The sequence below is a fragment of the Panulirus ornatus genome, chromosome 11, assembly GCF_036320965.1.
Source record: "Panulirus ornatus isolate Po-2019 chromosome 11, ASM3632096v1, whole genome shotgun sequence".
Classification (NCBI taxonomy): domain Eukaryota; kingdom Metazoa; phylum Arthropoda; class Malacostraca; order Decapoda; family Palinuridae; genus Panulirus; species Panulirus ornatus.
The window spans coordinates 1,906,100-1,927,064 of NC_092234.1; the positions used below are offsets into that span (position 1 = coordinate 1,906,100).

General features: G+C 42.7%; 2 protein-coding genes across 6 annotated transcripts in view; both read right to left on the reverse strand.

Moving 5' to 3' along the window:
* The window catches only part of LOC139751179 (uncharacterized), a 129,099-nt gene extending 125,713 nt beyond the window's left edge, over nucleotides 1–3,386 (reverse strand). For 2 of the 3 annotated variants that reach the window (XM_071666304.1, XM_071666302.1), the window contains exon 1: nucleotides 3,203–3,386. The gene's annotated coding sequence lies outside the window, so the exon portion shown is untranslated. The remainder of the gene's footprint in view (nucleotides 1–3,202) is intronic. The other variant, XR_011713294.1, reaches the window with a different exon arrangement.
* A 2,838-nt stretch (nucleotides 3,387–6,224) lies between these two features.
* The window catches only part of LOC139751181 (uncharacterized), a 39,251-nt gene continuing 24,510 nt past the window's right edge, over nucleotides 6,225–20,965 (reverse strand). For 2 of the 3 annotated variants that reach the window (XM_071666308.1, XM_071666309.1), the window contains exons 2-7: nucleotides 14,186–15,988; nucleotides 13,585–13,676; nucleotides 12,315–12,411; nucleotides 11,432–11,629; nucleotides 9,837–10,024; nucleotides 6,225–8,448 (exon numbers count right to left, since the gene is read on the reverse strand). In XM_071666308.1, the coding sequence (XP_071522409.1) occupies nucleotides 8,370–8,448; nucleotides 9,837–10,024; nucleotides 11,432–11,629; nucleotides 12,315–12,411; nucleotides 13,585–13,676; nucleotides 14,186–15,958 (2,427 nt within the window). In that variant the 5' untranslated portion in view covers nucleotides 15,959–15,988 and the 3' untranslated portion in view covers nucleotides 6,225–8,369. Of the gene's footprint in view, nucleotides 8,449–9,836; nucleotides 10,025–11,431; nucleotides 11,630–12,314; nucleotides 12,474–13,584; nucleotides 13,677–14,185; nucleotides 15,989–20,965 lie in introns of those variants that run through there. The other variant, XR_011713298.1, reaches the window with a different exon arrangement.

A 20,965-nucleotide genomic window follows, 5' to 3' on the forward strand; every position in this document is an offset into this window, starting at 1 on the left:
AATAAATAAATAAATATATATATATATATATATATATATATATATATATATATATATATATATATATATTTTTTTTTTTTTTCATACTATTCGCTATTTCCCGCAATAGCGAGGTAGCGTTAAGGACAGAGGACTGGGCCTTTGAGGGAATATCCTCACCTGGACCTCTCCTCTGTTCCTTCTTTTGGAAAAAAAAAAAAAAAAAAAAAAAAAAAAAAAAAAAAAAATGTAATCATAACACGACAAGACTACTCTATTAGGGCTTCAAGGCTGCGGTACAATGAGAAGCAGATAAATTATGGTGTCCTTTGGAATAAGAAACTCCTTGACCATACTGCACTCCTTTTTTAATCAATGACGATAGTACAATTTCGCTGAAGGTGACTTTCCCTTCGCGGACACACACACACACACACACACACGTGTGTGTGTGTGTGTGTGTGTGTGTGTGGACTCAGGAATATATATATATATATATATATATATATATATATATATATATATATATATATATATATATATATATATATATTCCTGAGCCCACGGGGAAATGAAACATTCGTGCAATAATCACATCATGGGAGACACAAGAAAGAAATATGTCAGCTGATATACAACGAAGAGACGTAGGTTGCTAGGACGCCATTTGGTAAACAAGCGACTGTCCTATGAAAATATCCAGGCGTTAAACATGGATATCTGTAAAGGCTCCTGCTGCTCAAGGATACGCTATTTCCAGTAGCAGTAAAATGTAGACTCCATTGGAGTGAGAAGCTGCAACACCAGAGGTGCATGGAACGATGCTGCTACACCTTGGGTGTAGGCTTTCCACCACCGTGGGTGTAGGTGCTCCACCACCGTGGGTGTAGGTGCTCCACCACCGTGGGTGTAGGTGCTCCACCACCGTGGATGTAGGTGCTCCACCACCGTGGGTGTAGGTGTTCCACCACCGTGGGTGTAGGTGCTCCACCACCGTGGTTGTAGGTGCTCCACCACCGTGGGTGTAGGTGCTCCACCACCGTGGGTGTAGGCGCTCCACCACCGTGGGTGTACGTGCTCCACCATCGTGGGTGTACGTGCTCCACCACCGTGGGTATAGGTACTCCACCACCGTGGGTGTAGGTGCTCCACCACCGTGAGTTTAGGTGCTCTACGACCGTGGGTGTAGGTACTCCACCACCGTGGGCACTTCACCACCGTGGGTGTACGTGCTCCACCACCGTGGGTGTACGTGCTCCACCACCGTGGGTGTAGGTACTCCATCACCGTGGGTGTAGGCACTCCACCACCGTGGGTGTACGTGCTCCACAACCGTGGGTGTAGGTACTCCATCACCGTGGGTGTAGGCACTCCATGGGTGTTGGTGGGTCAACACTCTCATTACCCTAGGTGTGCGGGCACCGCCATCACCATCACACACTAACTGTTTCCTTCGTTTAACCACACGTGTCACACACTCTTACTGTTATCATGTGTCACACACAACCATGCTACAGCATCGCCTCACCCCACGCTACAGCATTACCTCAACCCACGCTACAACAAAGCCTCACCATACGCTACAGCACTCTCACCCCACGATTCAGCACCGACTCACCCCACGATACAGCACCGACTCACCCCACGATACAGCACCGACTCACCCCACGATACAGCACAGCCTCAACCCACGATACAGCAACGCCTCATCCCACGCTACAGCATTGCCTCACCCCACGATACAGGACCACCACCGCCTCATCCCACGCTACACACCGCCTCACCCCACGCAACAATACCGCTTCAACCCACCCTACAGCACCACCTCATTCCACGCTACGGTACCGCCTCACCCCACGCTACAGCATCGCGTCAACCTACGCAACAGTACCGCCTCACCCCACCCTACAGCACAGCCTCACCCCACCCTACAGTACCGCCTCACCCCACGCTACAGCACCGCGTCAACCCACGCAACAGTACCGCCTCACCCCACCCTACAGCACAGCCTCACCCCACCCTACAGTACCGCCTCACCCCACGCTATAGCACCGCGTCAACCCACGCAACAGTACCGCCTTACCCCACCCTACAGCACAGCCTCACCCCACCCGACAGAATCACCTCACTCCACGATACAGCGTCGCCTCACCCCACCCGACAGAATCACCTCACTCCGCGATACAGCGTCGCCTCAGTCCACACTACAACACCAGGGTTATGGAAGATGGAAGAGCTACTCAATTCCATCAGTTACACCAGACATGAGCGAGAGTCAGTGAATGTGTGACGGGTGTGTTAGGGGGTCTCTCCCGGCACTGGGGTCTGACTCAAACCCTTTAAAACCCCTGTAATCCTTTTGCGCTGTCGCTCACAGGATGAGCATGGCGTGCACAATAAATTTGCCAGGGTTACTGGCATAAATCAAATAAATATCCCGGCACTGTGGGCGGCCAGCCAGCAGGACGATCACAGCCATGACAAGTTTGCCAGGGAATTGTGCTGGGCGATCGATATTTAACCTACAGATATGCTCAATTCTCCTCAAAACTCTCTCATGACTAACAACAGCATATGATGAGGTCACCAGCCTGACATGAAGATGGTCAGCAGCGATGTTCTAAACCATACTGTCAAGGCTGAATATCAAACGTCCTGACCCAGCAGTATGGCTCCCACACACCACTAATAACCTCCAGCGAGAGCACCTCCAGTACTGGCTGGATACATTCCGGCCTCTCTTTGTGAGTCTTGTCGAGAGAACAACAGATAAGCATAATCTTAATGTTAATGTATGATTCTTGAAGCACTTTCTATAACAGCAATTTACATATTACCAAGGATATAATGACTTGGATCATGACGTTGGATTGAGATTCATGAAGTAGGTGCAGCCTCCACTGTACTGGATGATAAGGGTGGTATGGCTGGCTTATTATGGTGGTAGTGAATGTCTTCTGTAAAACCACCAGATAAAAAAGAAAATGAACAATACCACCGGAGAAAAATATTTCAAGAGAACAATATACTTGCGGGAAGGTTCTAATGATTATAAATTTAATGATATGATTTTCAATTAATATCGTGACGTCAACAGACGTTTCTAAATTAGTAAAAATGCATCACACTTCTAATACCACAAAACTGTAATTTCTCTGGACGTACACTACCGGCCATGACACACACTCCTGCACCACCTGATGTCTACAATGTCTGTACTCACATGCTTATGTTTGTTTACGGTGAGGAAGCTCATGATTTTTCTTGACTTGGCCAAAAAAATGTTCTCGACTGGCACTTGTAAATGTTAAATATCACTCACGTAGTTCACAATACGAATATATCGTCTATGGAATATTAATAATCACAAACAAATGAGACACCGATGCCAAACAGTCTTTGCTTGGTAAGATCTGTTGACTACTGAGTAACGACGCATGAAATATCATAATGTTTTCCCAAAAACCAATGAAAATGTAGATTGACCAGGAACACCAATTAGAATTAAGTATCTGGCCATTGAGGCCTGGCATTTGTAAACAAGGGGCACATAAACTCCGCCCACATTAAAATTCTTACCAATGACAGTCATAACTCCAGACACACCCCCTCCTCCTTACCCTGATGGGCAAGAGTATGCCATGCTCGGCGGCCTAGTGGTCTGGCTCGAGCAATATTGAAGGTACAACAAAGAATTAAAAAATCTCGGTGGAAAGTAATCAGTGATTCCAACAAAAACGAGCTTATAGAGATTTTGCTCAAATCTTACCATCTGCAGTTTGTGATGATCAAGTATCAGTCAGAGCTGTAAACTGTGATGTAATCAATTAATTAATTCTCATTTATAAATTTTCAAGATCAAAGAATGAAAAAATATTCTCGTTTCCATTGATGATTTTAAGACTATCAGTAGTTTGATGCCAAACAACTAGTTTGTGGGCTCGACTTGAGGAGCTTACCAGATCGCTGTGTTCCATCATGTCCATGAGACTGACATACACTGACTAAATACCTATACAGGCATCACGCTGGTTCGAATCCCTGTTCAACCATACACGATACGGCCAGTACCACAAGACAGAGGCCAGTGCCAAGAGATAGAGCAGTAGGTATTTGTTTGTATACGTGTCTTTCATCTAATTATACGTGAACATTTGAAAAGTTATCAAATTCGTATTATTTTTGGTCATTATCACCAGTACTAAAGTTAATATCATTGATAATGATATAATCTTTATTATGACCTTAAATTACTTGATTAGAGGAATTTCAGCTTTAGAGAAAACTAGTATATTTCACTTTCATAGAAAACAAGCCTGCCACGGCATTTTTTAGGGGAAGTTATACTAAATTGAACTTTATCTGCAATGCCTAATGCATATCCATGCAAGGCATTGAAACAGCTTCCTAGTCATCCTTGTCTTAATACACTATAGCTATATATGAATTTTGGTCTATATCATGAAAAATATCTTCAGACTTAATCTAATGTTTAAAATTAAAATGCAAAATATATGATGGTTTAAATACGATAATGGTAAAATTAACTACCAATGTGTTTAATTGATTTCTCTCCCCAGGATATTTCAAATATATATTTTCATTTGAAATTTCGGGAGATACATACAGTAGATCGGATGGCGTCCAGCCTGGAATGTAGGTGTGATCATCTATGGTAAAACTTTAACCCCAGCACCAACACAACACTCGCAAAACGTTTTGACATATATAATCTTCTCAAAGTGCGCAAAGAACAAATCCATTCGTAAAATAACTCCAATAACCTATTGCAGAAGTTTCTTAACATTTGTCTTGAAGTTTTCAATGTCGATTCCCTGAGGAACATTATTGTTAGCTCTGAAGCACATGATATATAGGTAGCACGGAAGTATATATGGATAACAGAGTAGATGATATATGTATAGAAAGGGAGTATTTACATATAGTATGGGAGTCTATGATACAAGAATAAGGATTGCAAGGGTATACAATTTATTGACTGCACCGGGTATACACTATATGGGCAGCAGCTGTATAAAAAAAATTCTAAGAGGTAGGGAGTGCAAAGCCAAAAGATAGAGACATCCCCCTCTGTTAGGGGTGGGGTTACACTGTGTTCCTCCCTGGTGATGTGCCATTCTCTTCATGAGTTTTTTGAATAGGGACATATGCATGAACAACACACCTTCTTGTTCAAGAAACAATTAAAATATACCAATATCATAGGATTCCTTTCAAGTGAACAGATAAAAATATATCTTAAAAGATCTTTTAAAACATTTTTATAAGTATGTAGAAAGCATTCAGAAAGTCCAGACATGAAACAGCACTCTCTTATTTTCATTCTTTCTTCAATTCACATGAATGATACCTGTCAGGTGCCTTCTGTTCAAATGGATAATATTATGTCATGCATCCTCTGTTCAAATGGATGGTACCTGTGTCATGTGCTTTCTGTTCAAATGGATGATACCTGTGTCACGTGCCTTCTGTTCAAACGAATGATACCTGTGTCACGTGCCTTCTGTTCAAATGGATGATACCTGTGTCAAGTGCCTTCTGTTCAAATGGATGATAGCTGTTTCGTTTGCCTTCTGTTCAGATGGATGATACCCGTGTCATGTGCCTTCTGCTCAAATGAATATTTGTGTCTTGTGACTTCTGTTCACAGGGATAATACCCATGCTATGTGCCTTCTGTTTTTCACATGGTTAATGCTTTTTCATTTTAATGATACCCATGGCATGTGCTTTCTGTTCACATGGTTGATACCTGGCCTATGCCTTTCACATGAGTGATACCCATGCCATGCATCTTCTGTTTATAGGGGTATTACCAGTTTTATGCTGGCCTTCTTCAGCTATACCTTCTCAAAATGATGAATACTGTGTAATGAAATGGAAAGTTCCTGGAAGCTGGGTAACAGCAACATCTCCCACAACTTTTCAGATTCAGCTTAATGATGCTTCTCCCAAGGGATGAGTTGCAACCCATTCCAGGAGAGTTATATAATAGCCCTTAGCTTCACTACAGGGCAGACAGTTATAATTCTTGGTCCTAACCTGGAGTTCCAAAAATCCATAGTGTGAATTTTTAATTTGTAACTAAAAATATTGTCAGTATAATGTTAACAGTAACCACAATTTTAAAAGTAACCCATCTTACTCATTTCTTGTAGCACAATGTAGATACACTTTTGACTTAACTTAGTTAACTTTGGATTAACTAAATGAAAAGCAAAGCTGTGTCTTTCTGATTTTATTATACTTTTATTTACAGAATGGAATGTCATCCTGTGACACGTCCATGAATATCATTATGAGTTTGGTGGTAGATCATGTGCACAAGTAAAACTTTACTTTGGGCAGAATCTTTTTGGAAGATACTAAAGCCCTCTAAAAGAATGGGTTCACAAAAAAAGCATAACCTTATTTTTAGTTTGGTATTTCTGAGTAATGTAATACATGTGAAATTTACTAACACATAAATAATGCATGGTAAATATATCTAATGACTGTTGCAGAAAATGTATAATCAATTGCTGTTGTCATGAACTCACACTATGAAACAAATCTACAATCTTTCTGGCTATCAACAGTGGAAGAGTTTGCTGGATTGGTTTCTTAGAATGTGGGAGTTTGTTGGATTATAAACTCACATCAATGGATGATGAGTTTGTTGTCTTCTATGTTTTTGCAAGGAAGGTGTTTGTTCTGTCCTATGCATCCACTAATGGAATTCTAATGTTGTACACTTATACGACCGGTTGAGTAAAATGACATCACTAAGGATACTTTTTCCTGCCATGCATCTGCTCAAACCGCTAGGAAAAAAATATGTGTGATCTATTGAAGAGCTTACACCATTGGAGGAGTTTATCAGTGTGACTATGTAACACATAATAATTACATAAAGTAATTATTACGAAGTAGTACAGTAAAAACCTCAGAATTTAAGGTGTTTTTCCAACAGTAAAATCTGGCTAAATCAGTTTTATCCAGATTCTCTGTTAATACCCAATACGAGTGCACATTGACAAAGAAGTTTGCAGTGTTGCAGTCTTACCAAACGAAGAATTTGCTTTTTGTAACTTACACTACTAGAAGATTTCTGAGATATATCTGGGGATGGATCTAGCACTGTAGTTGAATTTTCATGAGGCCATTTGCGTAATTCATATATCTTGAGTGATAATTTAGCTTCTTTCATTTACCCATGAGTCCATACTCATATTATCAAAACATATTATTCTTCCATATGAGTAATGAATCTGAACATTTGCAAAGGACCTAAATGACAATACATAGAGCCTTACAAACAGATTTTAAGTGGGTATGATTTTTCACTTTATTAATCATCAGGAAACTTCACACTTTTTCTGTTTCAGTTTCCTTCAGCTACTGATACCGTCTAAAAAAATCACATTCCTCTGTATAGAAAATAGTATTTGACTACTTCAAGGCTAGCTTTCACTATATAGAATTACAAAAGTAATTTGTAAAAAAATAAGAAAAATACAATACAGTAGAAAATAACGTAAGAGAGCATGTTTAAAATTTTATGCAATCATTCTCTGTACAATAATGGGCATCAGACAATGTGCAGACAGCACTGTGATATTTACAAAAGTTAAAGCTATGGAGTACAGTAAATAACTCCTTCCATAAAACTTTATATTTACACTGTGTCTTCATGTGTACAATCTGGGCACATTGTATGTTACATTAATTATTGTCATATTCAGTAACTTCAATTTTTTAACTAATAATTTTCCACTAAACTTCATACACTGACATACATCTTAATCTATTGCATAATACCTTTTGAATAACCACAAATTCTCATTATTATCAATACAACATATGTGAATGACTAATTACACAGAAAAGCAACAATATGCTGTATGCCTTATATCACAAGCTTACTTTGGATACAATTAAACATTTGTGGTATATGACAGTCCAGTTTTTACTTCTTTGAACTGTATGTACTCACATTCTGTACCTTTTTAATGGTGTAACTGGGAGCTGATTTTGCAGATTTGTTTTACAAGTTATCATAAATCTCCTCAGCTAAAATATACATGATGTCACCTTTTATTTGTTTATTCATTTTTCAAACACCTGAAGAGAAATAATGCAATATTTTCCAAAGGCAATACATTTTAGTAACAAATATATTGTACATACTTTGCGTACAATCCAAAGATACTAGGTTATAAGAGGTACATAAGTCAATCCATTGCCTTTAATAAGTTACATTATATTTTGAGGGTTTAGTATCTCTGTGAATGTCCTAAAAGTTTCAAGTAATATCAAACTGTCTACAGATGTGGCAAAAACATTCATAGAGTGGTGTGAAAAAAATACAGCAGAGCAATGCAAGGATCTTCACCTCAGGGAGAAACGCCGACTGGTAATGTTCATCCTTGTCACTCCAATCTCTCGAAGAATGGGAGAAAATGTCTCTCTGAAAATCAATTGGTATTTCTGTTCAAGTAGATTTACTAACACCTTGGTAATGATTGATACTATGAAAACCAACAAAGAGGGGTTTCAGTATTATTCAAAAAGTAAAATGCTCACGATCCATGCTTCGTTTGTTATGGAGCTTAAATGCCTTCTGTTCTGTTGCCATCTGTTTCTACATTTATTATAAAAGTTACTGTGAGTTCAATGAGTCATGCTAATCCTAATTTGTAAAGAAAAAATTCTAATGTATGTTTTCACTCTTATAATAATAAACTTATAATCTTGGCCATACTTTACATACATAAATATATATGAATTGAAAATTAGTTTTGAGTCCCTGAAAAGTCCTCAGAGTCTAAAGAGAGCAAGCTAGGTATACAATAGTTCTAGGATTACTAGTGTCAGAACATGTATGAATGCAATACTGAATGGGAAATTTCTCTTCAGTACATTAGAATAGCCTCTACTACAAACCAATCAGTAAGAAGTCATCAGCAAATGATTTTAACAAGGGCCCAACATACTGACATGCATTTCACCATCACTACCTAAACAGTATTTAGAAATTACTTAATCGAGTGCAGAATCTTATGGTCAATACGATAAGGTATGTATCAAATGTGTCCCTCTCAGGATTATAATCAATTTTCTAATCGTAAACAGCAATAATTCATATAATACAATAAATAATAATGTAGGATATTCCTGCAAATCAAAGATGGCACTATACAAGGATTATACACAGATACTGTAACAACAGATGGGACAAAAAGTTATCACAAGTCAAAGTAAAATTAAAAATATGAGCACAAATACAATACACTAATAGGTTTCACCAAATAAAGTGTAGTTGCAACTAGGAAAAGGGTGAGTGCAACAGGAAAAGCAATAGAACAAAAAGAAGAGTATTATAAATATCTTTCAGTTTCCCACTTTTCTTAGGATAGTATCCTCTAAGCTGAGAAGGTTTTCCCTAGTCTTGGACAACTAAACTCAGAACACTAACCAACCTAATCCCCTGCCAATCCTGTTTGCCCTTGAGTTTACATTTACAAGTCATGGACAAAGCGTACAGAATGTTAAAATTTTTCTGTATATCCCAAAATCTCAAATGTTGGAATGGACCATGCAAGAGTACATCAACCCAACGAAAAGGAAGATGCAGAAAGATAAGACTGATACAACAGAAAAAGTAGAGGAGTGGAGTGCAGATATCAAAGATGAATTTCTTAAAGAAGTATTTACATTAAGCTGAGAGAGAGAGAAATGAATTACTGCAAGGAAATCAAAGTGATGTGTGTAACCAGGATTCAAACCTTTGGTCTGGTAAAACAAGTGATATTAAGAATAAATGGATTCACAAATTCAAGTTTGTCAAAAACTTACCTAAGATCAGGAGGCAATTCACACAGATCAGAGGACTCATAGGTCTTGGCTTCTTCTGCTTCATTAGTTACTTCATCGACAAGTGCCTGATGGTGGTTGCATGAACGAAGGAGTCTCACACGCTGAAGTTCTATTCGCAACTGCATTAGCTGTCTTGCCAGCTGCTGGTCTTGCTGTCGCATCTCCAGCTGTCAAGTTTCCAGATAATATTAGTACTGCAAAGTTTATATATAACCTTGTTCTGAAAGCTAATAGCCTGCATTAGCGAGGTAGTGCAAGAAAACAGACGAAAGAATGGCCCAACCCACCCATATACACATGTATATACATACAAGCCCACACATGCACATTACATACCTATACATATCAAAATATAAATACATATACATACACAGACATATACATATATACACATGTACATACTCATACTAGCTGCTTTCATCCACTACTGTTCCACCCCCCCACACATGAAATGGCACCCCCCTTCCCCTGTGCGCACACAAGGTAGCGCTAGGAAAAGACAACAAAGTCCACGTTCATTCACACTCAGTCTCTAGCTGTCATATGTAATGCACCAAAACCACAGCTCCCTTTCCATATCAAGGCCCCACAAAACTTTCCATGGTTTACCCCAGATGCTTCAATCCATTTTCTTTTTTTATACATATTTGCCATTTCCTGCATTAGCAAGGTAGCGTTAAGAACAGAGGACTGAGCCTTAGAGGGAAAATCCTCACTTGGCCCTCTTCTTTGCTCCTTCTTTTGGAAAAGTAAAAACTGGAGGGCCCCACAAAACTTTCCATGGTTTACCCCAGACATTCACATGCCCTATTTCAGTCCGTTGAAAGCATGTTGACCCAGTATACCACATTGTTCCAATTCCCTCTATTCCTTGCATGCCTCTCACCATCCTGCATGATCAGGCCCCAATCACTCTGAATCTTTTTCACTTCATCCTTCCACCTCCAATTTGGTTTCCTGCTTCTTGTTCCTTCCACCTCTGACACATATATCCTCTCTGTCAACCTTTCCTCACTCAGTCTCAATATTTCCAAACCATTTCAACACACCCTCTTCTGCTCTCTCAATCAAACTCTTTTTAAAATCTTACATCTCTATTACCCTTAAATCATATATTCAATCAAACTACCTCACACAACCCACTATCCTCAAACTTTTCATTTCCAGCACATCACCCCCTCCTTTGTACATTCTTATCTATAATCCATGCCTTGAATCCATATATTATTGTTGGTGTTACAGGCTCCCTAATGGTGAATTTTCATTTGCAGAGTAACTTTGTGCAGGCAGAGTCTGGTAATTCATATGGTTTCAGTGCATTACACATGACAGCTAGAGACTGAGTGTGAATGAATGTGGCCTTTGTTGTCTTTTCCTAGTGCTACCTCGCACGCATGCAGGGGGAGTGGGGTGCCATTTCATATGTAGCAGTGAGAATGGATAGAGGCAGCATGTATGAATATGTACATGTGTATATATGTATATGTATGTATATGATGAAATATATAAGAATGTATATGTGCGTGTGTGGGCGTTTATGTATATACATGTGTATGTGGGTGGGTTGGGCTTACCAATTCCTTTCTAAGCCAGGCCATGGCATTCTGAAGGTTCTCCTTCCGCTTCTCTTCAGTAAGCTCCTCCTCCTGCTGACCCTCCTCTACTACTATAGGTGTGTGGGTCTCTAGAACCTCAGTCATCTTCTCTCCCCTCTGCTTAATCAGTCCCATCCAATCCAAGTATGAGGGTCGTCGAGTTGCTAATTTCAGCCTCTGAAAACATATAGGAATATAGATGAGGCAAGCTTTCCACTTACACAAATACCCTGACATTATTCTTTTTACATTCTTCTCTGTTTCTATGGCCTTTTTTTCTAATATGATTTGGTAAACATAATTCATATATTCTTGAGATTTCTTCTTCTCTTTTGTACATTTTGTTGATACCTAACATAACGACAGCCATGCAACCACATTGCTTCATAATTAAGAATAATTTTTGAAATAATGTTTCATTTGAGATAATTTATCTTTCAATATTGACACACTCATATTGAAGGCATGACTGGGAAGCAGCATCAATGAACAAGGCTGGTGGGCACCATTAACAGAAAGAGCAAAGGAGTAGAACCACGGGATAGGGAAGCATCAAAGGAGGCCATATGGCATGGTACTACCTCTGGGCACAACCATGATGCAAGATTAGGAAATAACACCATGGGGCAGCAGGTAAGGGCAACACTGGGGTAGTGGGGTCTGGGGACAGGTCATGGAGCAATACCCAGGATGGATACACAAGGAAGTAAGACCTTGGAACAATGCTCAGGACAGCCGGGGACAGCTCCAGAGGGTAAAACCTAAGGACAGTGCCCAGAAGGATAATCAAGGGACATGACCTAAGGACAGTGCCCAGAGGATGGGCCACAGTCCATGACCCAGGGACAGTGCCAGGACCCACCGTGGCTAAGTCACGGACTCTGGACATGTCGTCGTTGCTTTCCTCGATCTCTCGTTGCTTCAGGTTGAACATGTTGTCGATGTCAATGGCAGGACTCCTGCAAGACCAGTGGTGCATACTGAGGTGTTGGCATTGGTGGTGGTAAGTGCTGAAAAGCAACTGAGAAATACTGGCATTGATGGTGGTTGGAAATGGAAGTGCTGGTGGTAAGTGATGGAAGTCACGTAGTAAATGCTGGCTGTGGGGATGGTACATGCTGTCACTGCTGGCTGTTAGTGTTGGTAGTTTTGGTGATAAGTGCTAGAAATGTTGGTGCTAAATGTTGTTACTGATAATGATAAGTGTTGGCACTGATGGAGGTATAATTTGGTAACACTGGGAGTAAAATTCGAGAGATATGGTGGAAGTTGTAACACAACTGCTACAAGATGGTGGAATGTGGAGAGCGTTGGCTGAAGAGGAGTTTGTGCCTCCAAGGATGGTGTCTGGTGGTAAATGTAAGCAATACTGACACTAGAACGGGCATTTCTGGATTACAAGTGTTGGGATATGTTGTTTGTAAGTGTCTTAAGAAAATACAAGTGGTGCCAACTGGTGCATGTGCATGTTGTAAAAATAAGAGAACAACCTGGGTTGATGCTGGACACCGCAAATTAAGGTTCTCGTCTGGAACATAAGCCCAGAGAAGATGGTGTACTGGAGGGTCGTGTACAGGGACCAGCATGATACAAGATGGCCACAGATCACTGGGTATCAAAAAAATTACTCATTACAATACAATGACTCGAAATGTCATGAGCTCTCACATCAATTCACAGTATGACAAAGTATCATAAGATTTTGAACAACTAGGTGGCAGCAGTGACACTAGATTATATGAGTCAGTCTGGGGTAATGCTGGGACATTTAAGGTTATGTAGGTCATGTAGGGTCAACCTTCATTATGCTTACTAAAGAATCTAAGAAGGTCAAGTTGGCCTAAGTAAAGCAAGGATGGTTATTTAGTCATGTTATATACTGGGTCATGTGGGGTCACGGTAGCCCACCTAGGATTAAAGTGGGACATAAAATGGTCATACAACGTCACACTGGGTCACATGGAATCATACAAGTCCCCACTGGGTCATACGGGGTCAAGTACCCTCAATAGGTTCACACTGATGTATGCAGGGACGTTCACGTTCCTACTGGGGTCATAGAGAGTCAGTGAGGGTCAGAATCTCATGCAGTGTCACAAAAGGTCAGCCTGGGCCACATCATGACAGCTGACCTGGGTGTGCGCAGCTCCACATCGTCTTCCCCGCTGCTGGCGCAGCTGTCGGCTTCCTCAGAGATGTGCCGCAGTAGGCGTGACCTGTGTACCTGCCGGAGAGTTCATCAGGTCACTAACGTGCTCGGAGGACACGTTACTGACGAACTTGGGGTCACCAGATCAATGACATCCCAAGGGTCACCAAATCACTGTTATACATGGAGGTACAGTGAAGATGCAAGTGGTGGGGGACGGTGGCAGGGGCAAGGGTGGGGACAGTGCCATGGGCAAGTAGTGAGGGACAATGCCAGGGGCAGATGGTGGGTACAGTGTCGGGGTCAAGCGGTGACAGACCATCACTGTCTAATCTGCAATATGCCTATACAAAACAAGGCACTGTTCAAACATCCCAGTTTGATAACAGCAGTGATTAGATACTGCCACACGGCAACATACTGAGCACGTTCTCATACTTTAAGCGGCAACTTATACAAGCTGTGAGGTAAAGTTCATTACGTAATATATCAACTTGATATTATTTTAGACTCCAACCTTCTGAATATACATTTGGTAACACAACATATATTTGTCGACGTTTATGAAGGTAGATTAACCTTACCTGATTGAAGACTTTGTTTTGTGGAGTGACCAGGTCCAGTGTTAGGTCTGACCTCTTTAGGCAACTATGACCCTCTGGTTCTGTAGTGTGTGTGGCGTCAGGCCTCACCACGCCCTCTGGACCAACGTCTGGCTCCCTGTCTGCCATGTCTGCCTCCCTGTCCGCTATGTCTGGCTCCCTATCTGCCAGCTTCTCCAGGTTGTCCTCTAGGCGTCTCTCGAAGCAGCTGCTGTCCGGCTGAACGATAAACTCGCTAATGTCACACTCACTGTCCTCCTCCTCCTCGATAATGTCGTTTATCACAGCGAAAGTCGTATTTATCACTCCAAAGTTCTTGTTATTTACTCCAAAATTCGTATTATTCACTGCATAATTCGAGTAGTTCACTCCACAGTTGATGTGTGTCCCTCCCAGACTGGGGTTGATGGCTTCGACAAACTCTTGATTCACGTGTAATCTGAGCGGATGGACGAACTCGACCCCCGGGTTGTCCACTGCCAAGATGTTTACCTCAAAATCCCCATCAGTCTCGGCCACTGCGGTCGTCACGCGCACATCTCTGTTGACTGCGCCGGGATGCGTGTCATGTGCTCCTAAATCACTGCAATTTCCGTCGATACTAGGCGTGTGGTGGGTGATGGGGGGCGTGGGCGAGGACGGAGGCGTGTAGTACTGGTGGTGTGGCGTGCATGGGGCCGCGGGTGGCGTGTGGACGGCTCGTGTGCCGGGCTTAGCATTATCAGCCTGACGTCCTCCAACCTCCGGTGACATCTGATAACCCTCTCGGGGTTCGCCCACCAGGGGTTTCCCTGTCGGGGTCGCCTCCCCCGTACAGGTCATGACTCCCCTGGCCTCCCCCGCCGGGACCTTAACGCCTCTGGCCTCCCCCGCCGGGACCTTAACCCCCCTGACCTCCCCCGCCTGGACCTTAACCCCCCTGGTCTCATGTCGGGTTAGGAACTTGTAGCTCTGCAGGAACTTGAAGTGCGATTTGGATTTCACGTGTTTTTGCTCGGGTCTTGGTGCGACGTCCTCCTGCAGGTGGTGAGGTGTAAGGTTCATCACCTGCAGATGGTGAGGCAGGGGACCACTGCTCCTGACCTGCCGAAGCTCCTGCACCAGCTGCTTCCTGGATTTCCTCTGTGTATCTGGAGTTTTACGGTGGGCGTACAGGATCTTGGGCGACGTGGGACACTTCCTGTCCTCCTGGCCGAGCAGTGAGGGCACAGACGACGCCTCCCTCCCCTCCGTGAAGATGTGGGCATGTCTGAGAGGAGTGATGACGTCACTAGAGGTCCTGGAGATGAGAAGAGGGTCGTGCGGATAAGAGGGGTCGTCATCCACGGTAGTACACGAGTCGTACTGACTCTCACACACTGACCCCTCCAGAATGCTGGTGATGGAGCTCTTGCCGCTCGACCCTGTGCTTCTGATGCTCGGGCTCGACGAGGACGACGACGAGGACGACGAGGAGGAGGTAGAGAAGGCACTACGGATGCTGGCAGTGGAGCCTCGCAGGAAACTACAGCCGATTTTCGGGGATGTAACGGGCGGCGGCTGCTTAATGTCGTCGATGCTCTGACTTTTGCTTGTTAGTTCATGATTGCTTTTGTCGTCGAAGGAAGAGAAGCGTAGCAGCGGGAAGGATGACCATGAGGCCCTCTTAAGCTGAACGTCTTCCTCCTTCTTGCTGGGCTTCTCCAGGTGCAGGGAGTAGCGGTTGTTGCTGCTGCGACGGAACGAGAACAGCGACTCCGTCTTGCGTTCCTTCATGGCGGCGGTGGTGCCACCCAGCACTAACACCTGTTGAAGAAAACATCCAACATGTAACCTTGTGACGCCGCCATCCTGGCTATTTACAGACACACACACACACACACACACACACACAGGACATAACGCAGCGCAGGTGGGAGAACACACGACTACGCTATATGGTAGGTTCACCGGTAGGTCTGCCAGTGAGGGCCATGTTCCCGGACATGGACACCCATGCGTTAACTGTGGCCGGAGGGCCATGTCTCTGGACATGGACCCCCCTCCCCTCCCCCAGCTTAACTTGAGCTGAGTTACAAACTCTCGGCTCCTCTACCCGCACCGGGAATTCTCCCCACCCACAGCACTGTCTACCCACAGCACTGTCTACCCACAGCACTGTCTACCCACAGCACTGTCTACCCACAGCACTGTCTACCCACAGCACTGTCTACCCACCCAGTACTACCTCTACCCACAGTACTGCTCTCCCCAGTACTTGCACGACCCACAGCTACTGTCTCTCCCACTCTCCAAACACTCACTAAGAACCAACAGGCAGGAGTGTGTGTGATGCCCTATTGAAGTAGAGACAACACTATACTGACAATGTAGTGACAACAGTATACTGACAATGGAATTACAACAGTATACTGACAACAGTATACTGACAGTGTAGACAACAGTATACTGACAGTATAGTGACAACAGTATACTGACAATGAAGTTACAACAGTATACTGAGTGTAAAGACAACAGTATGGTGACTGTAGTTGCAACAGTATACTGACAGTATAGTGACAACAGTATATTGAGAATGTAGTTACAACAGTATACTGACTGTAGTGACAGTATAGTGACAACAGTATACTGACAGTGTAGTTGCAACAGTATAGTGACAACAGTATACTGAGTGTAGTTGCAACAGTATAGTGACAACAGTATACTGACAGTGTAGTTGCAACAGTATAGTGACAACAGTATACTGACAATGTAGTGACAACACTATACTGACAGTATAGTGACAACAGTATACTGACAGTGTAGTGACAACAGTATATTGACAACAGTATACTGACAGTGTAGATGCAACAGTATACTGACAGTATAGTGACAATAGTATACTGACAGTGTAGTTGCAACAGTATAGTGACAACAGTATCCTGACTGTAGTTGCAACAATATACTGAGAGTATAATGACAACAATATACTGACAGTATAGTGACAACAGTATACTGACTGTAGTTGCAACAGAATACTGACAGTATAATGACAACAGTATACTGATAGTAGTTGGAACAGTATACTGACAGTATAGTGACAACTATACTGACAGTATAGCGACATTAATATACCGACAATGTTGTGAGAACAGGATGCTAAGTGCCGTAACAGTGCATTAATAATATACTGAAATGCATATACCAAGCAATGGCTAAGTCGTTCTTTGAATCTAAGGAATTGTCTTGCGTGACACTGAGGTGTTGTGTGTCATGTGTGACACTGAGGTGTTGTGTGTCATGTGTGACACTGAGGTGTTGTGTGTCATGTGTGACACTGAGGTGTTGTGTGTCATGTATGACACTGAGGTGTTGTGTGTCATGTGTGACACTGAGGTGTGTGTCATGTGTGACACTGAGGTGTTGTGTGTCATGTATGACACTGAGGTGTTGTGTGTCATGTGTGACACTGAGGTGTTGTGTGTCATGTATGACACTGAGGTGTTGTGTGTCATGTATGACACTGAGGTGTTGTGTGTCATGTGTGACACTGAGGTGTTGTGTGTCATGTGTGACACTGAGGTGTTGTGTGTCATGTGTGACACTGAGGTGTTGTGTGTCATGTGTGACACTGAGGTGTTGTGTGTCATGTATGACACTGAGGTGTTGTGTGTCATGTATGACACTGAGGTGTTGTGTGTCATGTATGACACTGAGGACGCGTAAGCTTGCTGGCTGGATCAGGACACCTCCCCCCCTCCTGGCCCTAGATGAGAGGGAGCCTCAGGCACAGTGTACCTCAGTATCATCGCCTCACAAAATGTCAAAAAAAAAAGTTATTGATACAATCATTAAGCAAACATACAAACAAAACAATCTATGTCGGCCGCTCGGGTCTACAGGGGCCGATGGGGACGATACTGACTGGTCAGGTTAACCACTGAAGTTTCCTATAAACAGTGAACTTATACATACATTGGAAAGTCATAACGTGCATATCATAGTGAAAAACATTAACATTTTCTTTTTACTATTGAATAGATTAATAAAACCAACCTATCACACGAAGAACCCATCTTACCACATGTAACAACACAAGCGCCTACAACAACCCATCTTACCACATGAAACATAACACAAGCACTTACAAGTGGATCTATTATGTGCATTATAAGAATAAGCTCAACACACACACACACACACACACAATGCTGTGGTGTCCGCATTAATATGCTAGAGCCGAAACAGTCCTTCATGAACAGAACGAGAGGATGCTGGGACCACTGTGTCCCCGATGCCACCAGGAGTGCCAGGGTATACACATACACAGCTAATTTCTGCAGTTACCCCTCAATCTTGTAATATTCCATTTTCTTTAAAAACATTTGTTAACCATTTTTTCTTACTATGTTCTTTCTGGGTATCTAACTTATAGATACCTGTGTGTGTGTGTGTGTGTGTGTGTGTGTGTGTGTGTGTGTGTGTGTGTGTGTGTGTGTGTGTGTGTGTGTGTGGCCGACATGACATGGACACATAATATGCCCCAGTCAAGGCGATCTGAAAGAGAAAGATCTACACTTAAATGGAGAAAGGTTATATGGAGAGAGAGACAAGAAAAAAGCCATTGTATGGTTGTTCACTGGAAGAAGGTATCATTATAGACAATCTCCAAGTGACGGTCTGGTCTTCATGATTAAAGCCTCCATGAATATAAACAATTCTGATTGAGGTTGCATCAGTTGATGAATGCGTTTTGCCCAATATTTCGCATCACTTTATAACGTGAACATCAAAACCGCAACAAGATCTTGCACGAGGGAAAGTCATGATGAGAATCATTGAGGAATTTATATTATTCAGGCGGACTATGGCCGACACATGAGCCAGTCAGGTGAGCTGGTGACCCAGCTGGTGTCCCCTCCCCCCCGCCACATGTTGTGTAATAACTGAAGTTATCTTTACGTAAATACACTGAAGACATGGTGAGTGCAGACTGCATACCTAAATCTGAGATGCGTAACACCAGAGAACTTCCCTACGAATGTAAAAAATCCCTCCCAGGAAATGAGAAATAAGTAATAAACAGGAAATTAAAAAGCCTCTCTCCAGATGACAACGCTCAAGACTAGTGGCAAATGTAAGTTATCTACTGCTGCTGATGATGCTACAACACTCTGCATGTTCATAAACATCCCGGTTTTTAGAAAACATCTGCAAGTTAAACTGAGAGTTCGGGTCAAGACCGAGCCATACCAGCCAGGCCTGGCCGTCACTCCTCTACTGAGACAGTACATCTCTGACACACTTCCTTCAGTCGTCCTTCCCTGTTTCTAAATTTCTTCATTCCTCTTCCGAACCCATATTTTCTTATCACCCAAGAGAATGTCTAATGCCATGGTCGTCTCATCTCACCAAGTCACAATACGAAATTAAAAAAAAAAATAAAAACAAAGTGCAGCGATAAATATAGAAATATATAAAAGTTTGAAAGACATGGCCGAACGTGCATGGAACTCCTCGACACTGGACACATCACTAGATCATCATAGAAACAAACGTATACACACATCCACCAAGCCAGCCAGGTGGTGGCCCACTAGTAGCAGCCATGTGTCCGAGCCAGAAATACTCTTCATGTGGTTACCACACCTTGGTTATTATATGTCTCAGAAACCTGAACTTGTCACTACCTCACAAAACCTTTGGCACCAGTGTTTACACGCGTGCCAGCCCGGATGCAACGCAGAGTGCCAACAACAACTACCTGTCAACACAACAATGCGATACAACGTTTTTTCTAATCAAGTTGACTGACCATTTTCTTTCATTAGCTCTTTAGGGATAAGTAATATATATTTACCAAGTTGTCCATCACGTTGAAGTGTTAAAGAATTACAGTGGAGAGTCGTAACTTATCATTATATCTCGCTTGATCAAGAATATCATTAACTTTAAGAAATATTCAAATATAAAGACATGAAAATTCTCCTTCCGGGCTGGTCGATGACTGGCCACCTGGCGTAAGCTGAGGTGTATCCGTGTATATAAATACACATATAGTGCATATATAAGCTATGAGATGAGGCTACACGAGAGAGAGAGAGAGAGAGAGAGAGAGAGAGAGAGAGAGAGAGAGAGAGAGAGAGAGAGAGAGAGAGAGATCTTTGCCGCCTTAATCCAAGCAGTTGTATCAACAATGCAGTTCACCCCCCCCCCCCCCCGCGTCAAGCAAGTATAACCCCGCCTGGGGGGGGTCCAGTAGGTGGGTTTCACCGTGTGTGTACCCCAGGAACTGTGGGCTCCTGGCCAAACGTGGTCAGAGAGACGGATTCTGGCAGAAATGTGAGGAAGCCACTCCGTAAATAATACATAGTCATAGTTATCCTGGTTGTTTGAGGACCAGTTGTTCTTGATACAAATATTGATAATCAAATGGTTTTTACATGGAAGTGTTAAGTTAAATAAATCATCTATAGTGGAGGAAAGAATTACAATACTGGCGGCGCCAACACACGGGCGAATTCAGATTTCTCTGGCCGGGTTCAGGATGGCAGATGGACTTTGATGGCACATCCCTGTCTACCGATTCGCCATCTACTTCACCCTGTGTATGTATTCATACACCAACGCATTCATCTATCTCCGCCTCATCCTACCGGCTGAAAATGGCATCCTTATCGGACGTGAGGCCACACCTTATCTCGCTCCTCACACAGGGTAAGTCCGGGCAGACGGCACGACCCAGAGCAGAGAGGAGTGTGCATCAGGCTGGCCCACACTCCGTGGTACTGGACTACCTCACGA